The 18,603-nt window shown below is 49.6% G+C and overlaps 1 protein-coding gene across 7 annotated transcripts in view; it reads right to left on the bottom strand.

Moving 5' to 3' along the window:
- The window catches only part of UBASH3B (ubiquitin associated and SH3 domain containing B), a 154,354-nt gene that overhangs the window by 31,644 nt on the left and 104,107 nt on the right, over nucleotides 1-18,603 (bottom strand). For 6 of the 7 annotated variants that reach the window (XM_086339685.1, XM_086339690.1, XM_086339686.1 and 3 more), the window contains 3 exons: nucleotides 5,149-5,202; nucleotides 4,210-4,396; nucleotides 2,515-2,713 (listed from right to left, as the gene is read on the bottom strand). In XM_086339685.1, coding sequence (XP_086195811.1) covers nucleotides 2,515-2,713; nucleotides 4,210-4,396; nucleotides 5,149-5,202 — 440 coding nt within the window. The remainder of the gene's footprint in view (nucleotides 1-2,514; nucleotides 2,714-4,209; nucleotides 4,397-5,148; nucleotides 5,203-18,603) is intronic. The other variant, XM_086339691.1, reaches the window with a different exon arrangement.

Raw genomic sequence — 18,603 nt, 5'->3', positions numbered from 1 at the left:
GCTGTGTGGCATGCAGGAGTTAGTTCCCCAACCAGGGATCGTCCCTGGGTCGGTGGCTTTGAGTACTTTTTCTGTTATACTGCACTGTGTATCTTTGGTATAAAAGCCCTTGAGGTGAGGGCTGTGTCTTGTTTGTATATTACAAGCACCCCTCCTCTCGCTCAGCAGGCACCCCTGTGGACTTTGAGTATTTGTTAAATGAGTCAATACACACAAATCAATCTCCCTAAACCACTAAGGATGATGGATGACACTTCATCTACTCGCTCACTGGTGGAAGCTGGGTCTGCCACACCTCTGAATACCAAGGCACAATTTCTAGAGACCTGTCCAGGCTGAGCCCGTGGTTGAGGCAGGGCCAGCCAGTTCTCTGAATCACCACCAGGGGGCAGCACCAGGGCTGAGATGCTAGCCTGGCAGGCCCGTTCTTGGGGAGATGGGTCAGGGATTTGGGGGGGAGCTGGTTCGCCCCCTTCCTGGCAGGAAAGCCAGCAAGGGCCCACCATATGCGCTTTATAAATCAGCCGCGTCCTGGCTGAGACCTGGTTTACTCATTTGGGAGGGACTGGGATTTTGTGGCTACAACATCAGACTTGGTTCTTGTGGGAGTTTTAGTGGTTTTGACAACAGCTACTGTGGGATGAAAAAGAGCTGTTTCCCTGAGGTGGAGGGATGGGAACAGGAAATAATCTGCCGATGATGCCATTTGTCTGAAACATTAAGCGTCTGTGAAGCAGGCAGGCTCCACCCAAGTCAGCAGAGATGAGCCCTGAGGGGTGAGGGGGTGGGGTAGGGATCTAAGACGACCCGGTTCCCAGCGCACAGAGGTGACCTAAGGGCCCGGGTCCTTCTGAGAGTGCAGGGCTCGCTGAGTCTGGGCCCTCACCACATTCTTCCTAGAGTCCTAGGCCCTGTTTGGAGACTTTCTGCTAAAGGACCCTGAGCAAAAGGGCCTGAAGTGAAAGTCGCTCAGTTGTGTCTGACTCTTTGTGACCCCATGGACTGTGTAGCCCACCAGGTTCCTCTGTCCATGGAATTCTCCAGCCCAGAATACTGAAGTGGGTAGCCATTCCCTTTTCCAGGGCATCTTTCCAACCCAGGGATCAAACCCAGGTCTCCCACATTGCAGGCGGATTCTTTACCAGGGAGGCCCAAAAGGGCCTGAGCTGGGGATGAAAACCCCAGCTAGGGACATGGGCAGGTGAGGCGGAGGCCGGAGGCAGGGGCCCAGGGAGCAGACGGCGGGGCTCCGCCAGCTCCGCACTGGACGCCAGTGGGCACTCGCTCACGGCCTCGGCTCTGGTCAGGGCGCTGTCCCCCCTGCTGCCCTCAAACACCCTGCTCCTCCCTGCCTGTGCTTGTGCTGCCCTCCTGCAGGAGATCGACACCTTCCTGGGGTGACTCCTCCTCTGTGAAGGGGGCCCTGCTCCACCCCGCAGGGGCACGCTGGCCTCTCTCCTTGCAGCTCTCATTATACGAATGGGGTTTCCCAAGCATGCCTCTGCCGGGAGAAACCACTGCTTCTTCCCTGCTGCATTCCACACGGAGAAACACACGGTAGGTGCCCAATAAATACCTGCTGACTGTGATTCCATTCTAAGGGGAGTGAGTAAACTCCCCCAGCCAGTCTGTCTGTCCGGCCCATGGCAGGCGAAGCCCTTGTGGAGCTCAGTGAGCTGTCTGCACCTGCAGTCACCCAGGAAGGCTTTGCAAACCTCGGTCTCTTGTCCCCTCTCTGTGGTGCCTGCTGTCCTGCCGTTGAGTCGATACACATCCTGAGCATCCCTCCAAGCAGATTCCTTTGACAGTAAACCTCGGTTGCTGGCTTGAACTGAGGCCTTCCATACAAAGAGCAGGTGGCATTGTGAAGGGGTAATGTTTGGGGCTTGTCTACCGGGCTTCAGCTAGTCGAACGAAAGGTGTCATTGGCTCAGTGGGTTTATTACTGGATGCTAAGTAGTTCCCCTCTCGTCTCTGGGCCGTGTGACCTCCTGAACAAAGGCCTCGGTCCTCATGGAGGGGACAGGGCAACCCAGATAAATGCCTGCCTGCGAGGGGGGTTGGGAGGAGGAAAAGAAGGTTCCTTGGGAATTCCCTGGTGGTCCAGTGGTTAGGACTCAGTGCTTTCACCGCTGTGGCCTGGGTTCAATCCCCAGTGGGGAACTAAGATCCCTAAAGCTAAGAGGTGCAGCCAAAAAGAAAGAAAAAAGCAAAACGTTCCTGAACTGAAGGGAGGAGCCGATGGCAGGGCTCTAAAGAACACGCTTACAGATCAATAGGAACAGTCATCTGCGTGCCTTCAACATGGGTGTCATCGCACCTGCTCTCAAGGAGGTCAGCAGAACTGCAGTTGAATGTTTTTCAAAGGGGCAAGAGGTGTGGGGTCCGCAGCAAACGGCTGTCTTCTTGGTCACATTCTGCCCATTCCTGCGGGACCTCCCGACTCCACCATCACTTTCTGTCCCCTTCCTTCCTGATTCCCATGGCTGGCTGGCCTGGCAGCTGGCGGCTCACCAGTTTTGGAGGCAGCTTCTGCTGCGAAGTCGGCAGCAAACTTCTTGAGGACCTCTGCGCTGTCTTCCTTCACGAAGAGGCCGATGAAGTTGGAGGAGGTGTAGAGCTCCAGGGGCAGTGGGGCTGAAAACTTGCATCTCCAGCGGCTGACGGTGGTCTGCAGGGCCTCCCCCAGGGCGTCTACCTTGCTGTCCTCACACTGGCGGGGAAAAACAAGAGGCTTCTTTCAGAGCCAAGGGGCAGTGTCTGCCACTGCTTAACTTCTGTATCCTCTGCCCAACAGTGGAGGCTGAGGAGGCAGCCCTGGAACCATTGCTCCTGTCTGCAAGGAGGGAGAAGACCCGCAGCCTCCCAGTTATCTGGAGACGGATTATCCAGCGGGTAGCTTAAACCAGGGCAATGGACCCCCTCCCCATGCCCTCCCTCCATGCTGTGCTCGGAGCCCTGCCAGAATGCAGTAGGGCTGGCCCAGCAGAGAGAGCATGAGGGACACGCCAGGAGAGTGCGCAGCACCCCAAGGCAAGTTGCTGTGCATTTTCTGTTGTTTGGCATCATCTGCACCTTTTCTCTTCAGCCTAAATGATCCAAAGCCGATGCCACCTTTACCCCACAGTACTGGGGGAGAATGAGGCTCCGAGAGTTGTGACATCCTCCTCCTCCTACACCCCCACCCCCTGAGAGCTGGAAGAAAGAATGAGAGTGTCTCAAACTCCACGTGCTTTTGAGAAAGATCCTGGGTGACTAAGAGGAAATGATCATCATTTTAATTTTCAGCGTGAATGGTGACAGACAGGGTGTTAGGAACAAATTTTCACCTATAAAAGGGCGTGGGGGATGGAGAATATGAATGAGATTCTGGAAAAACCACCCAAAATATTAGAAAAACATATTGTCTTAAAGTGTGATCATTCTGCCTTATCGTGACTATAGCTGGATACATCCGTTATTCTCCATCTCTGCAGAGAACCAAAGGAGATGAAATGTGTTTACACTTACTGGAATGAGAGGGATTTAATTCAGTCACTACCTAAGCTTCATGAGGCTAGAATTATGGGTCAGGTAACAATGTCAGGAGAAAAGTATCTCCTTCCATTTCTAGAAAGACCTCTAACGTGGCAAAACCTGTAGACAGTGTGCAGGAGGCGAAAGTCACTTCCCCGTCTAGAGATTACATTTCTCACCCCCAGCTTTCTAACGCCTGCTCTTTCTTTGTCAGAGGGGAGGGAGATGATCGACAAGGGGAAGCCAGGTTAGAGAACCCATTCCCCTCACGGCTGCCAGAACAGTGGGCCATGCAGTAGGTCAGGCTTGTCCCCTGGGTCCTGAGGAGCACACGGTCACCACGATGCTACACCAGGCCTGGTGTGCTCCCGGGTCTTGGCAGATATTAGAAAGAGGACAAGGGCTTTCCTGGTGGTCTGGTGGTTAAGAATCTGCTCCTCTGTTGCAGGGGGTGCAGGTTCAATCCCTGATGGGGTAAGATGCTGCATGCTGCACACCCCACCCTCAAAATAAAGAGAAGAGGAGGACGACTGGGGTGAGCAGCCGACCTCACTGAATCCCCCAAGGCTCATCCCTCTCTGGAGCTGTGACTGTTTCTGCCAACATCCTGCGAGGCTCCCAGCTTTGACTCTAGTCCCTCAGGGCCGAAGGGATGTGGGCACCCTGGGGTGGGGGGCGGGGGCTGTGGCTCACCATGAAGAACTGGCAGAGGGTGATGTGGGGGAAGATGTTGTGCGCCTTGTTCTTGCCGCAGATCTGCTTCGACTGCTGCCAGAAGTCAGAGAGCTTCTGCGCTAAGGGCCCGGTGGGGCGGAGGTAGAGGACATACTCCCGGGGCAGGGGGTCATCCAGGAAGGGGTCGCCGACGTGGGAGAACAACCTGCCAGAGAGACGGGGGCCGAGCCGGCCTCACTTGAGGACCATGGAAGCCAAGGGAGAACTGAAATCAAGATCCATCCTTTGCAGCCTCTACCCATCACGTACTGCGAGCGAGAGGGTCTTTGGTTTTGTACTTTAAAAAATCTGCCTCCTGAAGTGCACAGTTTGTAACCAACCCTCAGACGCACCAACATCTCTTCTCCTGCCTGTCCTATGGCATTTGCATCCCACAACTCCCCCCCAAAAATCCTAAGGCCACCCTCTCTAGGAAGCATTGAGGATCAACTCCAAATCCTTTCCTAGGCCACCAGCACCGGTCCAGCCTGCCTGTCCCTCCAGCTCAGTCTAGGCTTAAACCCACATGCCTCCGAAGACGAGGGAAGCTTCAGGGGGCCGCTTTGTGGGGTCGGCCCTGGCTAGTCCTATCCTGCTGGAAGGTCAGTGGATGTTTGTCAACTGATTTGTCCAGTATCTACAGCATATCTTTAAGTGACTGAGTGGGGAGCAGGGGTGAATATCATGACAGAGACAGCATCTTGGAAATGCTCTGAATTTCTTTCAACAGCTCTGAGGGAAGCACACTCTGGGGCCAAGGCTCAGGGGGCAAATGGCTTGTCACGCAGCCTCCTCTCCCCATTGGAAGGGTCCATTAGAGACAGGCTGCACATCCCCGCTCAACCACACACACACACACACACACACACATGGGATTAATTACATGCTATTTGCTCAATTTATTTATTTTATACCAACCAGTCACATGCTGCCTGAACGCTTCTTCCTCCTGTGGATGCCAAGGCTTTTTGTCTGGAAGGAGAAATCAGATTTCTATTGTTAGTATTTTTAACCTCCTATCAGCTTTTCCCACCACAGTGACAACGCTGGGTGTGAAGCAGGCATGGTGAAGCCTCTTCAGGGGTGTGGGGGAGACACCTGCAGCAGGGTGTCCCCCCGGGGGTCACAGCAAAGCCTGTGGACCTTAGAACCCGTGATTAATTTCCATGTCATTAGCATTCAATTCGCATGCAGCCTGACAGCTCATGGCATCTATTTTTAGCCGTTTCCACATTAGACTTTTATTTTTGCTTCCCTAAAGGTTGTCATGTCTTGCTTTTCCCTCCTTCCCTTTCACCCACTCACTCTTCCTGACCCAGATCCCCTGCAGAGCACTTTCTCATTTGCAGCCTTTTGGCAAAGTGTGTTAGAAAGTGGTGCTGGGGCTGTTAAGACTTGAGGCTAAATGCCCACAAGGACAATTGGTCTGGTTCAATCCAAGGCCTCCTCCCACCTTCCTCCAATCACCACCAGCATTCTCAGGCTGGATCCAGAGTCTCCAATGACTGTACATTTTGGGGACACACAGCACTGGGTAAAGGCTTCCCAGGGGGCTCAGTGGTAAAGAATCCGCCTGCCAAGGAGATGAGGGTTCAACTCCTGGGTCGAGAAGATCCACTGGAGGAGGAAATGGCAACCCACTCCAGTCTTCTTGCTGGGAGAATCCCATAGACAAAGGAGCCTGACGGGATACAGTCCAAAAGGTTGTAGAGAGTCCAACACAACTGAGCAACTGAGCGTACCCACAGCACATGGTAAAGGGGACTGGCCAGAGAAGGGAAACTGTCATGCCCACTGCTGGAGAAACACTCAAGAGTTCTGTGTGCAGTGGGGTGGTCTCACAGGGTGGTTCTGGCAGCAGGTTACAGCCGTGTACACAGGCATCCGAGAAGAGCCCTTCTGAGATGTCAGATGGGTCTCCAAAATCTACAGTTCTGGGTTTGTACCCAGTTTTGCTATTTGTCCATCCATTCATGCATTCAAGTTTATGGCTGTTTAATATATACATCTTGAATGGCAATAAGTTTGTCAGCACTGTGCTGGGTTCTAGGAATACAGTGAAAATCGAGACTTCTATGGGCCCTGGCCTCATGGGGTCTTTGCACAGATAACTATTGAATCACACTGGTGGTCAGTGCAATGAGGGGAGGGCACAGGGAACCCTAAGTGCATGGCCGGAGACACCTGACCTGGGCAGGGAGTGGCGGATTGTGTGTGAGGACGATGGAGCCAGAATTCACCCAGTACCTCTCCTCTATAAGCAAGAAGCCTTCAACAGTGCCCGACACACTGGAGGTGATTAATAATCAATTACGCCTGTCCAGTTATACTACCCCAATTCGGGGTCTTTGGGAGGGAGGAGAGAGGGGAGGAGTTTCTAGGTTAAACTGATACGCTTTCCAAGCATCCTTTTCCCGATTGCCTGCTGAACCCAACTCCTCCTTTCTTTTCCTGGTCCCTCTATGGAGCAGTGAGAACCGATGACACTGTGACAATCACAGAGGGTCAGATTGGAAGGGACCTCAGACATCAACTAGGGGCCCAACTGCTTCATTTGATGAGGGGAAATTCAGGTGAAGGAAGTCGAGTCATGTAATCAGGACAGCCAGATTCAATCAGTGAGCGCTGGGTGAAGGGCAGACTCCAGCCTGATTCAAGGCCAGCCCCAATGGCTCTGTTCCATGGTCCAAAGAGAAATGCCTTTCCCCCCACAAAAATCTAAACACAGATACCAAATGATCAGAATAAAAAATCTGCACAGCTAAGTATAACAACATTCTAGAAGACAAGCCTCCTTATAGTAAGATGAGATTATGGAGAAGCAAGACAGACTCCTTGGAACCCCTTGGAACATAGGCTGGTGCAGAAAAATGCTGGAAATGTAGGAAACCCCCACTTCCCCACACCTGGATAAGGTGCTTAATTGTTGCCAAGATGCCAGCCCTGTTTCCTTTACCACTTCCTAGACAGAGGCCACACGGTCTTTTAGAGGTTAGAATCTCCCAGAGATTAAGCTCACCAAAAAAAAGCCCATCATTTCAAAAACAATTGGGAAAAGGAAAGCTCACTCGTACGATGTGCTATCTATATCAAGGATCCACTTTTTTTCTAGGTTCTTCCTCCAATGAAATATATCCTATCTGAAGTTTTTTTTCCTTAAGCACTGGGAATAACCTCTGGAAATGAAAGCTCTCATTAAGTTGTGGTCCCTGCAATTCAAAAGCCAAGTTTTGGGGAGGATTCAGATACAACTGAGAAAGATAACAAAAGGTCTGGGTATTAAGGCTGTGGTGAAAGGCTAAGGAGACCCAAATTCTTCTTTCTGGAGAAGGCTGAGAGGTCTTCAATTTTGTGGAAGGTTATCATATCTGATGTACCTTCTCTCGTGAGGGTCAGCTAAAGTAAAATGCCTTTTGGCCATATCAGAAGGGACTCAAGTTAGACACCAGGAAGAACTTTCTTGGCAGTAACATGCTTCGAGGGCTTCTATCCCTGGGTTGGGAAAGTCCCCTGGAGAAGGGAATGGCAACCCACTCCAGTATTCTTGCCTGGAGAATTCCCATGACAGAGGAGACTGGCAGGCTACAGTCCATGGGGTTGCAAAGAGTCGTACACAACTGAGCAACTGAACACACACATACACAAACACAACATGCTTTAAAGTGGCTTTTTGGTTTGGTTTTGTTTGGGGAGTTTCTAGGAAGCAGTCACCGATCTGACCCAGGTGTGTGATTCTCTAGGCAGGAGGCCATGGAGGAGGAAGAACATGGCTTCCCCAGGGTCCTGAGCTCTGCTGCTCCATCACCCACTGCCAGGCTGACAGTGCTTTGGGCTGTTTGTTCCCAGAACTCTGCCCACGAACAGACTGAACACGGGCAGTGGCAGAATGTCTCCCCACTCCAGCCCGCTGAAGAAAGCCTGTTGCCATAGAGCTCCCACCTCCATGGTCCATTGGTGGGCCCGGTGCCAAGAACAGTGGGGCGTGGGGGGTGGACCCCAAACGCCAGGCTGAGCTCGAACAGCTGCTACCCCTCAGAGGGACTCAGAAGCTGGCAGAGCGCACTGGGCAGATAAAGGGGGAAATACCCCTTTAAACTCCAAGAACTGCACTCTAGTCACCGGATGACAGCTGCTCGTTATTTAGATGGGACTTTCGTGGTTTAGCATCAGAGAGACATGTGAACCACTGAGGTTTTGCTATTATGTTACATGAGAACACAAATTTGACTTTGGACCCTAGCTCTAACCTTCCCAGATATGTCTAGGGTTCATTCTTAGCAGAGTGTGGGGGGAAAAAATGATGCAATCTCTAATGCGTGCTAATGATGGGCAAGAAAAGCCCAAAGCAGATATAAGCAATAGCATATCAGAAAAATCAGGCAAGCAGCTGTGAGGAAATCAGCCAGATGGGGACGACCCAGCAGCACCATGGACGGCTGTGCTTCAGGCAGCCGGGATGGCCAGGACCCCTGTGTGCCCGCAGCTCTGCTGAGTTTCGGGTCCACGGTAGATCTGGACCCAGAACCACGGCTCTATCCAGACACCACGGTCACGGCGGTGGCAGGCAGAGCAGCATCCTTCCTTCCTTCCCCACACCCACCTGCCCTCCATTCTCTTGATCTCCTTCTCCTCCCAAGGAACTCTTACCAGGAAACCAAATGTAAACCAAGAATAAAACCAAGAGTTTAATGGGTGTCGCTTTCTGATCTGAAGTTTGGTTGGAGCCCTCTCAGAAACCATGGTCTCTGGGGCCCATGGCCGGATTGAGGCCTGATGAGTGGACTCGGCTGGTCCCATGTCTGGGCCCAGCAGGATCCTCAGCCCCTCTCTCCGAAACACAGGTTCTGAGCCCGACTGGAATTTCCTGCTTAATTGTCACCCAGGCTGACTTCCCCTGCAGCCGCTCTGGTGCTCTGAGCTCCACTGGCGTCTCTGACGCTCCCAGGAGATCAGGTCCTCCCAGCCGAGCACCAGTCGTGTGCCGGGCACTGTGTTCTCATCAGCAAGTGAAGGAGGAGGAAGGACGATCCTCGTCCTCAAAGAGTTCATAACGTCAAGACACACAAGTGGCTTCCACGGCGACATGTTAATGGCCGTGACAGAAGAAGTGCCAGGTGTGCTAGTACTGGGGTAGCTCAGGATAGGGGGCTGCCGACTCAGGTAGCGGGGCTGAGGCTCTCAAACTGTCCAGCAAGCTACTCTAGGTCAGCACACCACAGCCAACTGAGATGCCACAGGAAACTGTGAGCTTTTGAATGCAACAAAGTCACCCTCATTATCTGTTGAGTAACCCCCATAAGCTACGAGCTCAACGTAGTTCCAGTTTCATTCTTTTAACTTTCCATCTGACACTGGAGTACAGCTTATGTTTTAGTTTGAGAAGTGATTCAGCAAAGTGATTCATTTATAAGTATACATGCATCTATTCTTTTTCAAACTCTTTTCCCATTTAGATTGCTATATAACATTGAGCAGATACCCTGTGCTATATAGTAGGTCCTTGCTGGTTATCTGTTTTAAATATAGCAGTGTATACATGTCAATTCCAAAGTTACAGTTTTAACAGATGACTTTCTTGTATTTCCCCTGGTGTCTTATCTTTGTGAAGCTGGGGTTTTGGCAACTGCTGTAGTAAAAAGCAAGAACCCAGTGTGGCCCAATGGGGAACAGGAAATAAGTATGGCAATGTCCAACCTGTTCCTAAGGTTTGAGCCGTTGTGCAGCGCCCAACAGATATGCATACCCCATTAGTAAGTAGTTGCGGTTCTTTAAGAACGAAATTAAAATAATTTTCTTTCAATTTTGTGTATTATTTTTTCATATGGCCTTTAAGTTGTTAGGAGCAATTAACTGAGTTGTTTGGGTTTAGCTACTAAATACACAAAACCATTAGGTATTTCTGTTGGTCTACAGGCTCTATGTAAAAATTACTCAGACACTCTAGGATGCTATGAACTGAAAAAGCTGCAATCTGTCCAAGAAGAAATAATGCTTGATTTGAATCTTAAACTGAGAGTCAGAGCTGGCTACAGAAATTCACAAGGAGAGAAGGGTTTCTGAAGCGAAGACCATGTCAAGGTGAGAGGCAGCACTGTACGGGTAGGGAAGCTGGAGTTTGGTGATACTAGACCAAGAATGGTAATGCTTGAAGAAGATGAGGATGGAGCTGGAAAGGCTGGAGGGGACAGCTCACAAAAGTCTTCGTGCCATTTTTGAGCTTTGACCTCATGGCTTTATGCAGTGGGGAACAATGAAGGCATGATCAGATATGCGTATGAGAGACAGATTTAAGGGAGACTAAATCAAGTGTTGGAGACGACTTAAAAGGCCTTGACAATCGATCAGAAGAGGGACACTGAGAGACTGAACTGTAATGAGGATGGGGATATTCAGAAAGATGTTTGGACTGTTGACTGACTGAAGCTTGGAGATGGATTAGCAACCGTAGCTTACAGGCTTATACGGATGGTGGAGACACCCCTAAGTGAGAATGCAGGGTAGAACAAGTTTGGCCTGGGGTGGTGAGTGATGAGTTGTTATTGTCCCCTGGAGAACCTGGGGGTCTCGGCTAACTACAGCTAGACCAAATACCATTAACAGACAGCAGGTCTAGGTACAGCGTGCCATGTCCCCAAAGCTTTCTCTGTTAGCTTGACTATGATTCCTTATCTCTCTGTTTTAAAGCCAGACACTTCTTTTTGGCTACCGACCGAATTCCTATTTCCTAAGGAATACCTTCAGCTCCCAACTTGTTCAGTACTGAGGTCAGTAAATACTCATGCCATCCTCAGCTCAGGCAGATAGGTTAGCAGCCCCAGGTTCTTCAGGTTGACTCATCTCTCACTCACAGAGGAGAGTTAATCTTTTACTTTATTGCACTTGATAACTCTCAAATATCTGACACCTGCAGTGAAAAACAACAGGCAGCACACACACAATGGAAATAGCAATAACATTCCCTCGAAACAGTAAGACTTTGATTCAATCGAGTAGAAAATGAATGTGCGGAGCTTTCCAGTTACTTGATGTTGTGCAGCCCTTGGCTTTGGTTTGCTGGTAGGTGTGTGCTCATGGTCTCAGCATCCCATAAGCTCTGTGCAGTGGTTCCTGTGACCTACTCATTTGTGAAGAAAAGGGACAAGAGGTCAAGTGTATAATCCTCCAAGTGGATAAGGCTCCCTGGGCAACCAAAGTTGAATTATATCTTTCTCTTGTGTAGCTAAGACAATCTCAACTTAGAAACATTTACAGCGAATATAGGATTTTTAAAAAACGCTCTCTACTTCTAAGATACCAGGTGTTAAATTTTCCACATCTAATACTGTGAATTCAATTAAAAGATGACCTAATTAATCAGATATCTCATTCTTTTCCCTGGATCTGCACCAGACGGGGCAAACTTGGAACCCAACTTCTATTTTTCTTGGTTGGAGAGTCTAGTCATATAAAGAAGCCACTGGTGCCACTAAGCAAAACTGAGGAATTTTAAAAGGGTGTCTGTATTTGAAAAACAGACGTTGTCTTGTAATGCGGTTTTAGATAGAGATACAGAGACTTTTACTGTGCTCCATGAAGAGTCACCCGCTCAGTGCCAGCTCCTTCATGGATGATTTGCGGCAGCTTGAGCCTGCCTGAAGCTGACGGCTATCCTGAGAACAAAGGGCAAGCGGGTAATTCTGCATCTGTTTCTCGTAGGAGAAAAATAAGGACAAGGATGTCAATGGCGGAAGGCCTTCTATGTACCAGGCACTCAGATGTTAAGCCTTGTGACAAATGGTGAAGTCGGTACTGTGAGGAGCCTCTCTGGACCTGGGTGGCTCTTCCCTGACAGGTCAGCTGTCCAGTCATCTCTGTGGCTGTCCCAACCCAAGGGTTGGTTCTGGAGACAGGGACCAAAGTCTGCATGAATCAAAGCAGTATACTGAGGAGTCAAAGCACAAGACTTAGAATCCCAGCAAGCAGCCTCCCAACTCCATCCTCTCTGGAAACTCAGGGAAAAGCAGACCCTAAGCCTCACTGGGTGTGTTCCTGCAGATCTGGGATGCCTTCCAGGTTGGAATGGGACTTCTTGGCAAGAGAAAGTATCCCCCATGAGCAGTGCCCCCCATCAGGACCAGCAGGGTATGAGGATGGGGTGGAGGAACACAAAATACAGAGCAGACAAGGGTCCAGGCTACTCTATGGCCAGTGATGGAGAGGATTTGAGAGCAACCAAAGCAACCCCCTAAATTTACACCTGTAGCCTCCTCACCCATTACTGCCTATTAATCGAGGCTTTGGGTTCTGACATGGTTACCCTCGCGGCTGTGCTGCGCTAAGTCACTTCAGTTGTGTCCGACTCTGTGTGACCCTATGGACTTAGCCGGCCAGATCCCTCTGTCCATGGATTCTCCAGGCGAGAATACTGGAAGGGGCTGCCATGCCCTCCTCCAGGGGATCTTCCCAACCCAGGGATCAAACCCATGTCTCTTATGTCTCCTGCATTGGTGGCAGGTTCTTTACCACTAGCACCACTTGGGAAGCCCACCCTCACGGCTACCAGTGGCCAATAAGATCCATACAGACGCAAACCCACTTTTATTTGATCAAAAGTCAAACGAATATGAGGGATCATATTTAGCTTAGTGGAGCAGCTTTGTGGAGCAGCTAAGAGTCACACAAGCCAAGGAGGGGGAAGAGGTGGCATTTTAGTAAGAAGTCAAATAAAAACCAAGGACTGGCCAAGTACTGTTGCCCTAGTGGGTCCCTGCAGGATCTAGAGTACGGGTGCTGGTTTTCAGCTACCCGGGAGCTTTAGTTCTTTCATCTCCAAAGGGGAGATGATGAACACACACAGGGAGGCTGAGGAAGAGAGATGGGACCTTTAGCAACTGTTCTGAGGTCCTCAGAAGCAACAAAGAGTGACGATACACAGTGATTCTATAGCTGCAAAGCATCTTAGGACCATCCTGTCCATTCCTCCTTAACCAGACAAGGTTGTACTTCCTTCAAGGGATCTTTCCTGTCTGTCCTTACAGACCTTAAGACAAGGGGACAACAGTTTCTTTTTCTGCTCAATAATCTTTGTGCTCAGAAAGTTCTTCCAGCTGCGCCCAAACTCAGGCCACATTTTCTGTACCTAGGAGACTTGGTCACTCTTTCCTATAGAACAAAATCATGGATTCTGTCACACAAGGGATTCCGGCTACTTTTGGTCATCACGGCCAGTAAGATAGGCTTGCAAAGACCCCGGCAGTTCAGTCTAACAAGCGCATCTCTGGCCCCCTCCCTGTGAAGCTGAAGGAGGGCAGTGAGAGGCCTGTCAATACACATAAACTCTAATGGGCCGACCCATTTCCTTCAGAGGAAATGAACCTAATGGAGAAAGATATATTGATCACAAAGACCCAATTTCATGATCAGTCTCCTGGTGGTGAACCCTTTCAGTTGGCCAGGGCCTAATGGCCTGTCTGAGAGCCGTGCATCTAACAATCAATGGGACAGCACGCCTGCCGGGGGGCCAGGGACGCTACCACCAAGAGGCCGACCAATGGGAGGAAAAACCTGTGGGCTTTTACAGAGGGCTAATCAGAGGAGGAGAAAAAGACTGCTGAGCTTTTTGGGGCTTTAAGAAGGCCTTCCAATGGAGGAACTTCAACCTGCAGCGCTGCCCCTCTGTCTCTGCAGCAGCAAGGCTCTACTTCCCAGCCCATAAAGAGTCTATTAGGCAGCTCTCCTCAGGGGGCGGTTAGCAGGGGAAATGCAGCTTGGGTCCCCTGATGTTTTGTGTGGTGGGGCTCAGCAGCCCGCATGGAGAGGCCTTATTTTGTTATGGCTAAGAAGGGGCAGGGGCTCTGGCCTCTGCTGTAGGGAGGCAGCCGTTTGTAATTGGGAAACCAGCCATTAGACCATGGGTGGTGACATAAGAAAATACACTTCTCTTTGCCTCTAAGTCTCCCTGGGATCTAGACAAAGACTTTTTCTCCCCCTGAGATCGATGCGTTTTTGCATGGAGGCAACAAGGGAGTGTCTGCCGTGTAAAAAGGGGCACATTCTCAGGAGCCCACCTCTTACTAATTGTGGGACTGTGGATGAGTTAATTATCAGAAGTTTCATTTTCCCAGTCTTTTCAACGGGGCTAACAATACCTACCATGAGATATAACGATGATTAATATCAATATCAGACCATTTGAAGAGCTTGGCACAGCGTCTGGCATATATTCGGTGCTTAAAAATAACATCTGCACAGACGCCTATGCATATTATCTAACAATCTTTGCTATTTGCCCAGAATAAATGTCTGTGAGTTCCATGCTAATAGGAATATTTCAAGACTGGGCAACAGAAGACCCAGCTCCCCTCTCTGCTAAAAACAACCTATAACCATTTCTGAAGATCTTGAGCAGTATATGAGATTGGAGAGAAGAGAGAAATCTTCCCAGAGAAGGCAGTAACACAGGAAGAGGCGCGGAGGGAAAACCAGCCAGTGATATGTGGCTGTTACAGAGAACGTCCACAGGGGAGCTCTCACTAAGGGGGACACAGCCCAGACTGCTGGGAGGCAGGCAAGAAAGCTCAGCCTCCATCAGAAAGGGGGCTGGGAGTCACTGAGAGGCCCCGAGCAGGGGGGGACAGAGTTTCCTCTCACGGAAGGAATCCAAGGGAAGGAGGGACAGCCAGCCCCAGTCTGGGTGTCTGAGGTCATCAGGCACTGGGGAGAGACTTGTCAGGGTTCCCTTCCTCCTCCGAGATCCTGTTACTGGCCCTCCCTGTGGGGCCTGTGTTCCCCAGGCCGAGGGGGAATACGAGCTGAACCATATCCCAAAGGAACAGGACACAAGTATCGAAAGTTCAATCCTCTGTGCATGCTGAACTACTATTATTCCCTGAGAAACAGAAGATCAGAAGCCACATCTGTTTGGGCCAAAGACACACAGCAAGCTGGGGACCCAGGGATCCCGGAATCAGGTGAAAGGAAATCACCAATGTTAAGAGTCACATGTGGCCCAGTCCCCTGCCTGGAACAAGTTCTCAATAAAAATGGCCAAGATTTATCTTTTGATGACAATCTCCTCTGTCCTCTCTGGGACTTAACCATTTTTGCATGCTTTCAGACACTTTTCCTCCTCTAAGAGAGACAGGAGGATGGGAAGCGAGTTGGTGCTCTAACAAGTCGCTGAGTTCAGTTTTCACATTAAGGCATCGCTCTCTGACTCTTGTCAGTCCATAAGATTCTGTTTCTAGGTTACGGGTTCTGGAGAAAACCATGGAGATCAGGCACCCCTGGGAGGGGGTGGGGGGGGGAGTGTCTGTTGTGTAGAGTCTCTGTCTCCCTGCATAAAAGAGGGTATAGTGGAGGGTCGGGGTGGCAGTTAATAAAGAGCCACAGAGAGCCCCCAGACGCCTTCCAGGCTGGCGGACCAATGCAGAAGTGCTCCGAGGTGGACAGGGAAGCTCCTGCAGGAAGACACAGGAGAAAGGACTGGCCCTGGGGAGGCAGGACTTGCGGGGGCTGGAGAAGGACAGGGCTCACCCATAAACAGGCTGGCAGTGCTGAGGCTTTGCTCAAGATTTCTATATAATCACTCCTGGACCCTCCTAACTGCCCTGGGAGGTAGACAGAGCACCCATGTTATTTTCATTTCACTGATGAGAAGGTGACAACAGAGAGGTCAAAATTCTTATTCAGCTGACACAGCAGCATGACTGTGGCTTTAGCTTGCTTTTTTTAAATTTTTATATTGGAGTATAGCTGGTTAACAATGTTGTGATAGCTTCAGGTGCACAGCAGAGTAACTCAGCCATACATATACATGTATCCATTCTCCCCCAGACTCCCTTCCCGTCCAGGCTGCCACATGACACTGAGCAGAGTTGCATGTGCTACACAGTAGGACCTTATTTAACCGGCTTTTTCATGAGCTCTGAGGTGCAACTGAGTCTATGAGGTTAATCGTGGCCACAACGACTGGCAAGCGAGAATTATCACATACGGAGGGAGCTGCCCCACCTCCACCGCCACCAAAAAGGATCTGGGAGAGACAGATGAACAGGAGGAGTCACTCCAGTTGCAGAGACGGCTTTGTTTCCTCCTCCCATTTCCACCTCCCTCCCTCTCCAAGTCACTAGCATCAGCTAAAAATACTTAAACACGGATGGCTTTTCGTCCCTCTGAAACGGTTTCAGCCCAAAGCTTCACAGGAGGATTTGATTCACAGTGTGTGGGGGTCAGAGAAAAGTACAGACCAAACAGAGCCGCCGTCGCTTCACACCGTCGCCACGTACCTCTTCACACAGCCAAGATGGAGTGAGTGTTTACTAGGAGCCGGGCACTGTACCGACATTTTAAATAGAAATGATCTCATTCAATTCCCTCACCGAACAGGTGGGAAAAGTGAGGCTTAGAGACACTGGATAATAGAATGAAGCCAGGAAGAGGGAGGTATGGCATTCAAGCACGAGCTCAGGAGCACACACGTCCTCGGAGAAGACAGACGTCAGGCCCAGCGTGGCCACCCTGCTTCCGGGTCACGGCGAGGTGAAGGCCAGTGATGATCTTCCACGGAAACTTGCTACGAAACACAACAGTGCTGTCTTCTCACAACTTGTGACGGTTCTTTGTTTGTTCATTCACTCAGTTAAACATTCCATCACCAGCACATATCACATCCAGCTCTGTTGCTGGGCACTGTGCTAAGGGCGGTGAATATCATGATAGAAACCATGGCCACTGCCCTTAAGGGAAGTCACCATATGGCCAATTCAACAAGTAGGTATCAGAAAGAGGAGGAAGCCAACATTAACGGGGCACCTGATACATGCCATGCATTTGCAGGTATCAGCCTGTATGATTCTTAAACCAATTTGATGGAGTGGCTATTATTGCCTCCATCTTATACACAAAGAAACCATGGAGTAGGAAGATTCAGAGTGTTGCTGAAGGCACACATAAGTCAGTGACAGTTTTGGCATTAAAACAGGTCTTGTTTTCAAACCCATGTTCTTCTGGCCAGCACCCTACTTCCCTGCCCCACTCCCATTCTCTCCCTCCACTGAATGATGGAAGTCAGTTACCATGTGGTTAAAGAAAAATAAGCCTTGGATTTGAAGAATTAAGTTGAGGGTCTTCTACCAGGAGGATGCGTTATTATCATGGGATTCTTGAGAGGACCTCTGAAGGAGGATGTAAGGCAGACACACCACTGAGTCTTGTGTGTGAGCCAAAGTCTACTAGACCCAATCCCATTCTGCTGCCCACTTATTTGAAGAGCTATTTGTGGCTGCAGAGGGTGAAGAGACAGGGAACCCTCCTACACTGTTGGTGGGAATGTAAATTGGTGCAACCACCGTAGAAAACAGGAGGAGGCTCCTCAGAAAACTAAAGATACGATCCAGAAACCCCACTCCTGGCCATGTATCCAGACTAAACTATAATTCAAAAAGATACATACAACCCAACGTTTACTGCAGCACTATTTACAATAGCCAAGACATGGAAGCAGCCTAAATGTCTATCAGTAGAAGAATGGATAAAGAAGATGTGGTACATATGTATACAATGGAATACTACATGGCTACAAAAAGAGAATAAAATAATGCCATTTGCAACATGAATGGACCTAGAGATGAACATACCAACTGAAGTCAAGAGAAAGACAAACCTCACATAGTACCATTTACACGTGGCATCGAACATATGACGCAAATGAACTTATCTGTGGATCAGAGTCATGCACGTGCAGGACACGCTGGGCTGCCAAGGTGGACGCGGAGGGGAAGGGGTTGAGGGACGGATGGAGTGGAAGACTGGGGTTAGCAGATGTAACCTTTTATATACAGAAGGGATAATCAACAAGCTCCTACTGTATAGCACAGAAAACTATACCCAATATTCTATGATAAGCCATAACGGAAAAGAAGGTAAAAAATTCAATGCAAATATACGTATAACTGAATCACTCTGCTGTATAGCAGTAATTAACACAACACGGTAAATCAACTGTACTTCAATAAAAAAAGAAGAGGCAACTTAAAAAAAAACACATTGAAGTTGTACTACGGTGATGGATTGTTTTTCTAGTAATTTTTCTTTATTGTATTGTTACATTGTTGGTTTAATTTGAAAAGTTAAAGTGCAGAAAATGAGAAATTCAAATAAAATCAATTTTATTTTCTCAAAAAAAAAAAGGAGTATTTTACACTAAAAAAGAAAAGAAAGAAAGTGAAGTCGCTTAGTCGTGTCTGACTCTTTGTGACCCCACGGACTATAGCCCACCAGGCTCCTCCATCCGTGGAACTGTCCAGGCAAGAGTACTGGAGTGGGTTGCCATTTCCTTCTCCAGGGGATCTTCCCGACCCAGGGATCAAACCCGGGTCTCTCGCATTGCAGGCA

The sequence above is a fragment of the Bos grunniens genome, chromosome 15 (assembly GCF_055505025.1).
Source record: "Bos grunniens cultivar Pamir isolate PY7600 chromosome 15, Bosgru_T2T1.0, whole genome shotgun sequence".
Lineage (NCBI taxonomy): Eukaryota > Metazoa > Chordata > Mammalia > Artiodactyla > Bovidae > Bos > Bos grunniens.
The sequence above is the reverse complement of the archived record's forward strand: the minus strand, read 5'-3'. Positions and strand labels throughout refer to the sequence as shown.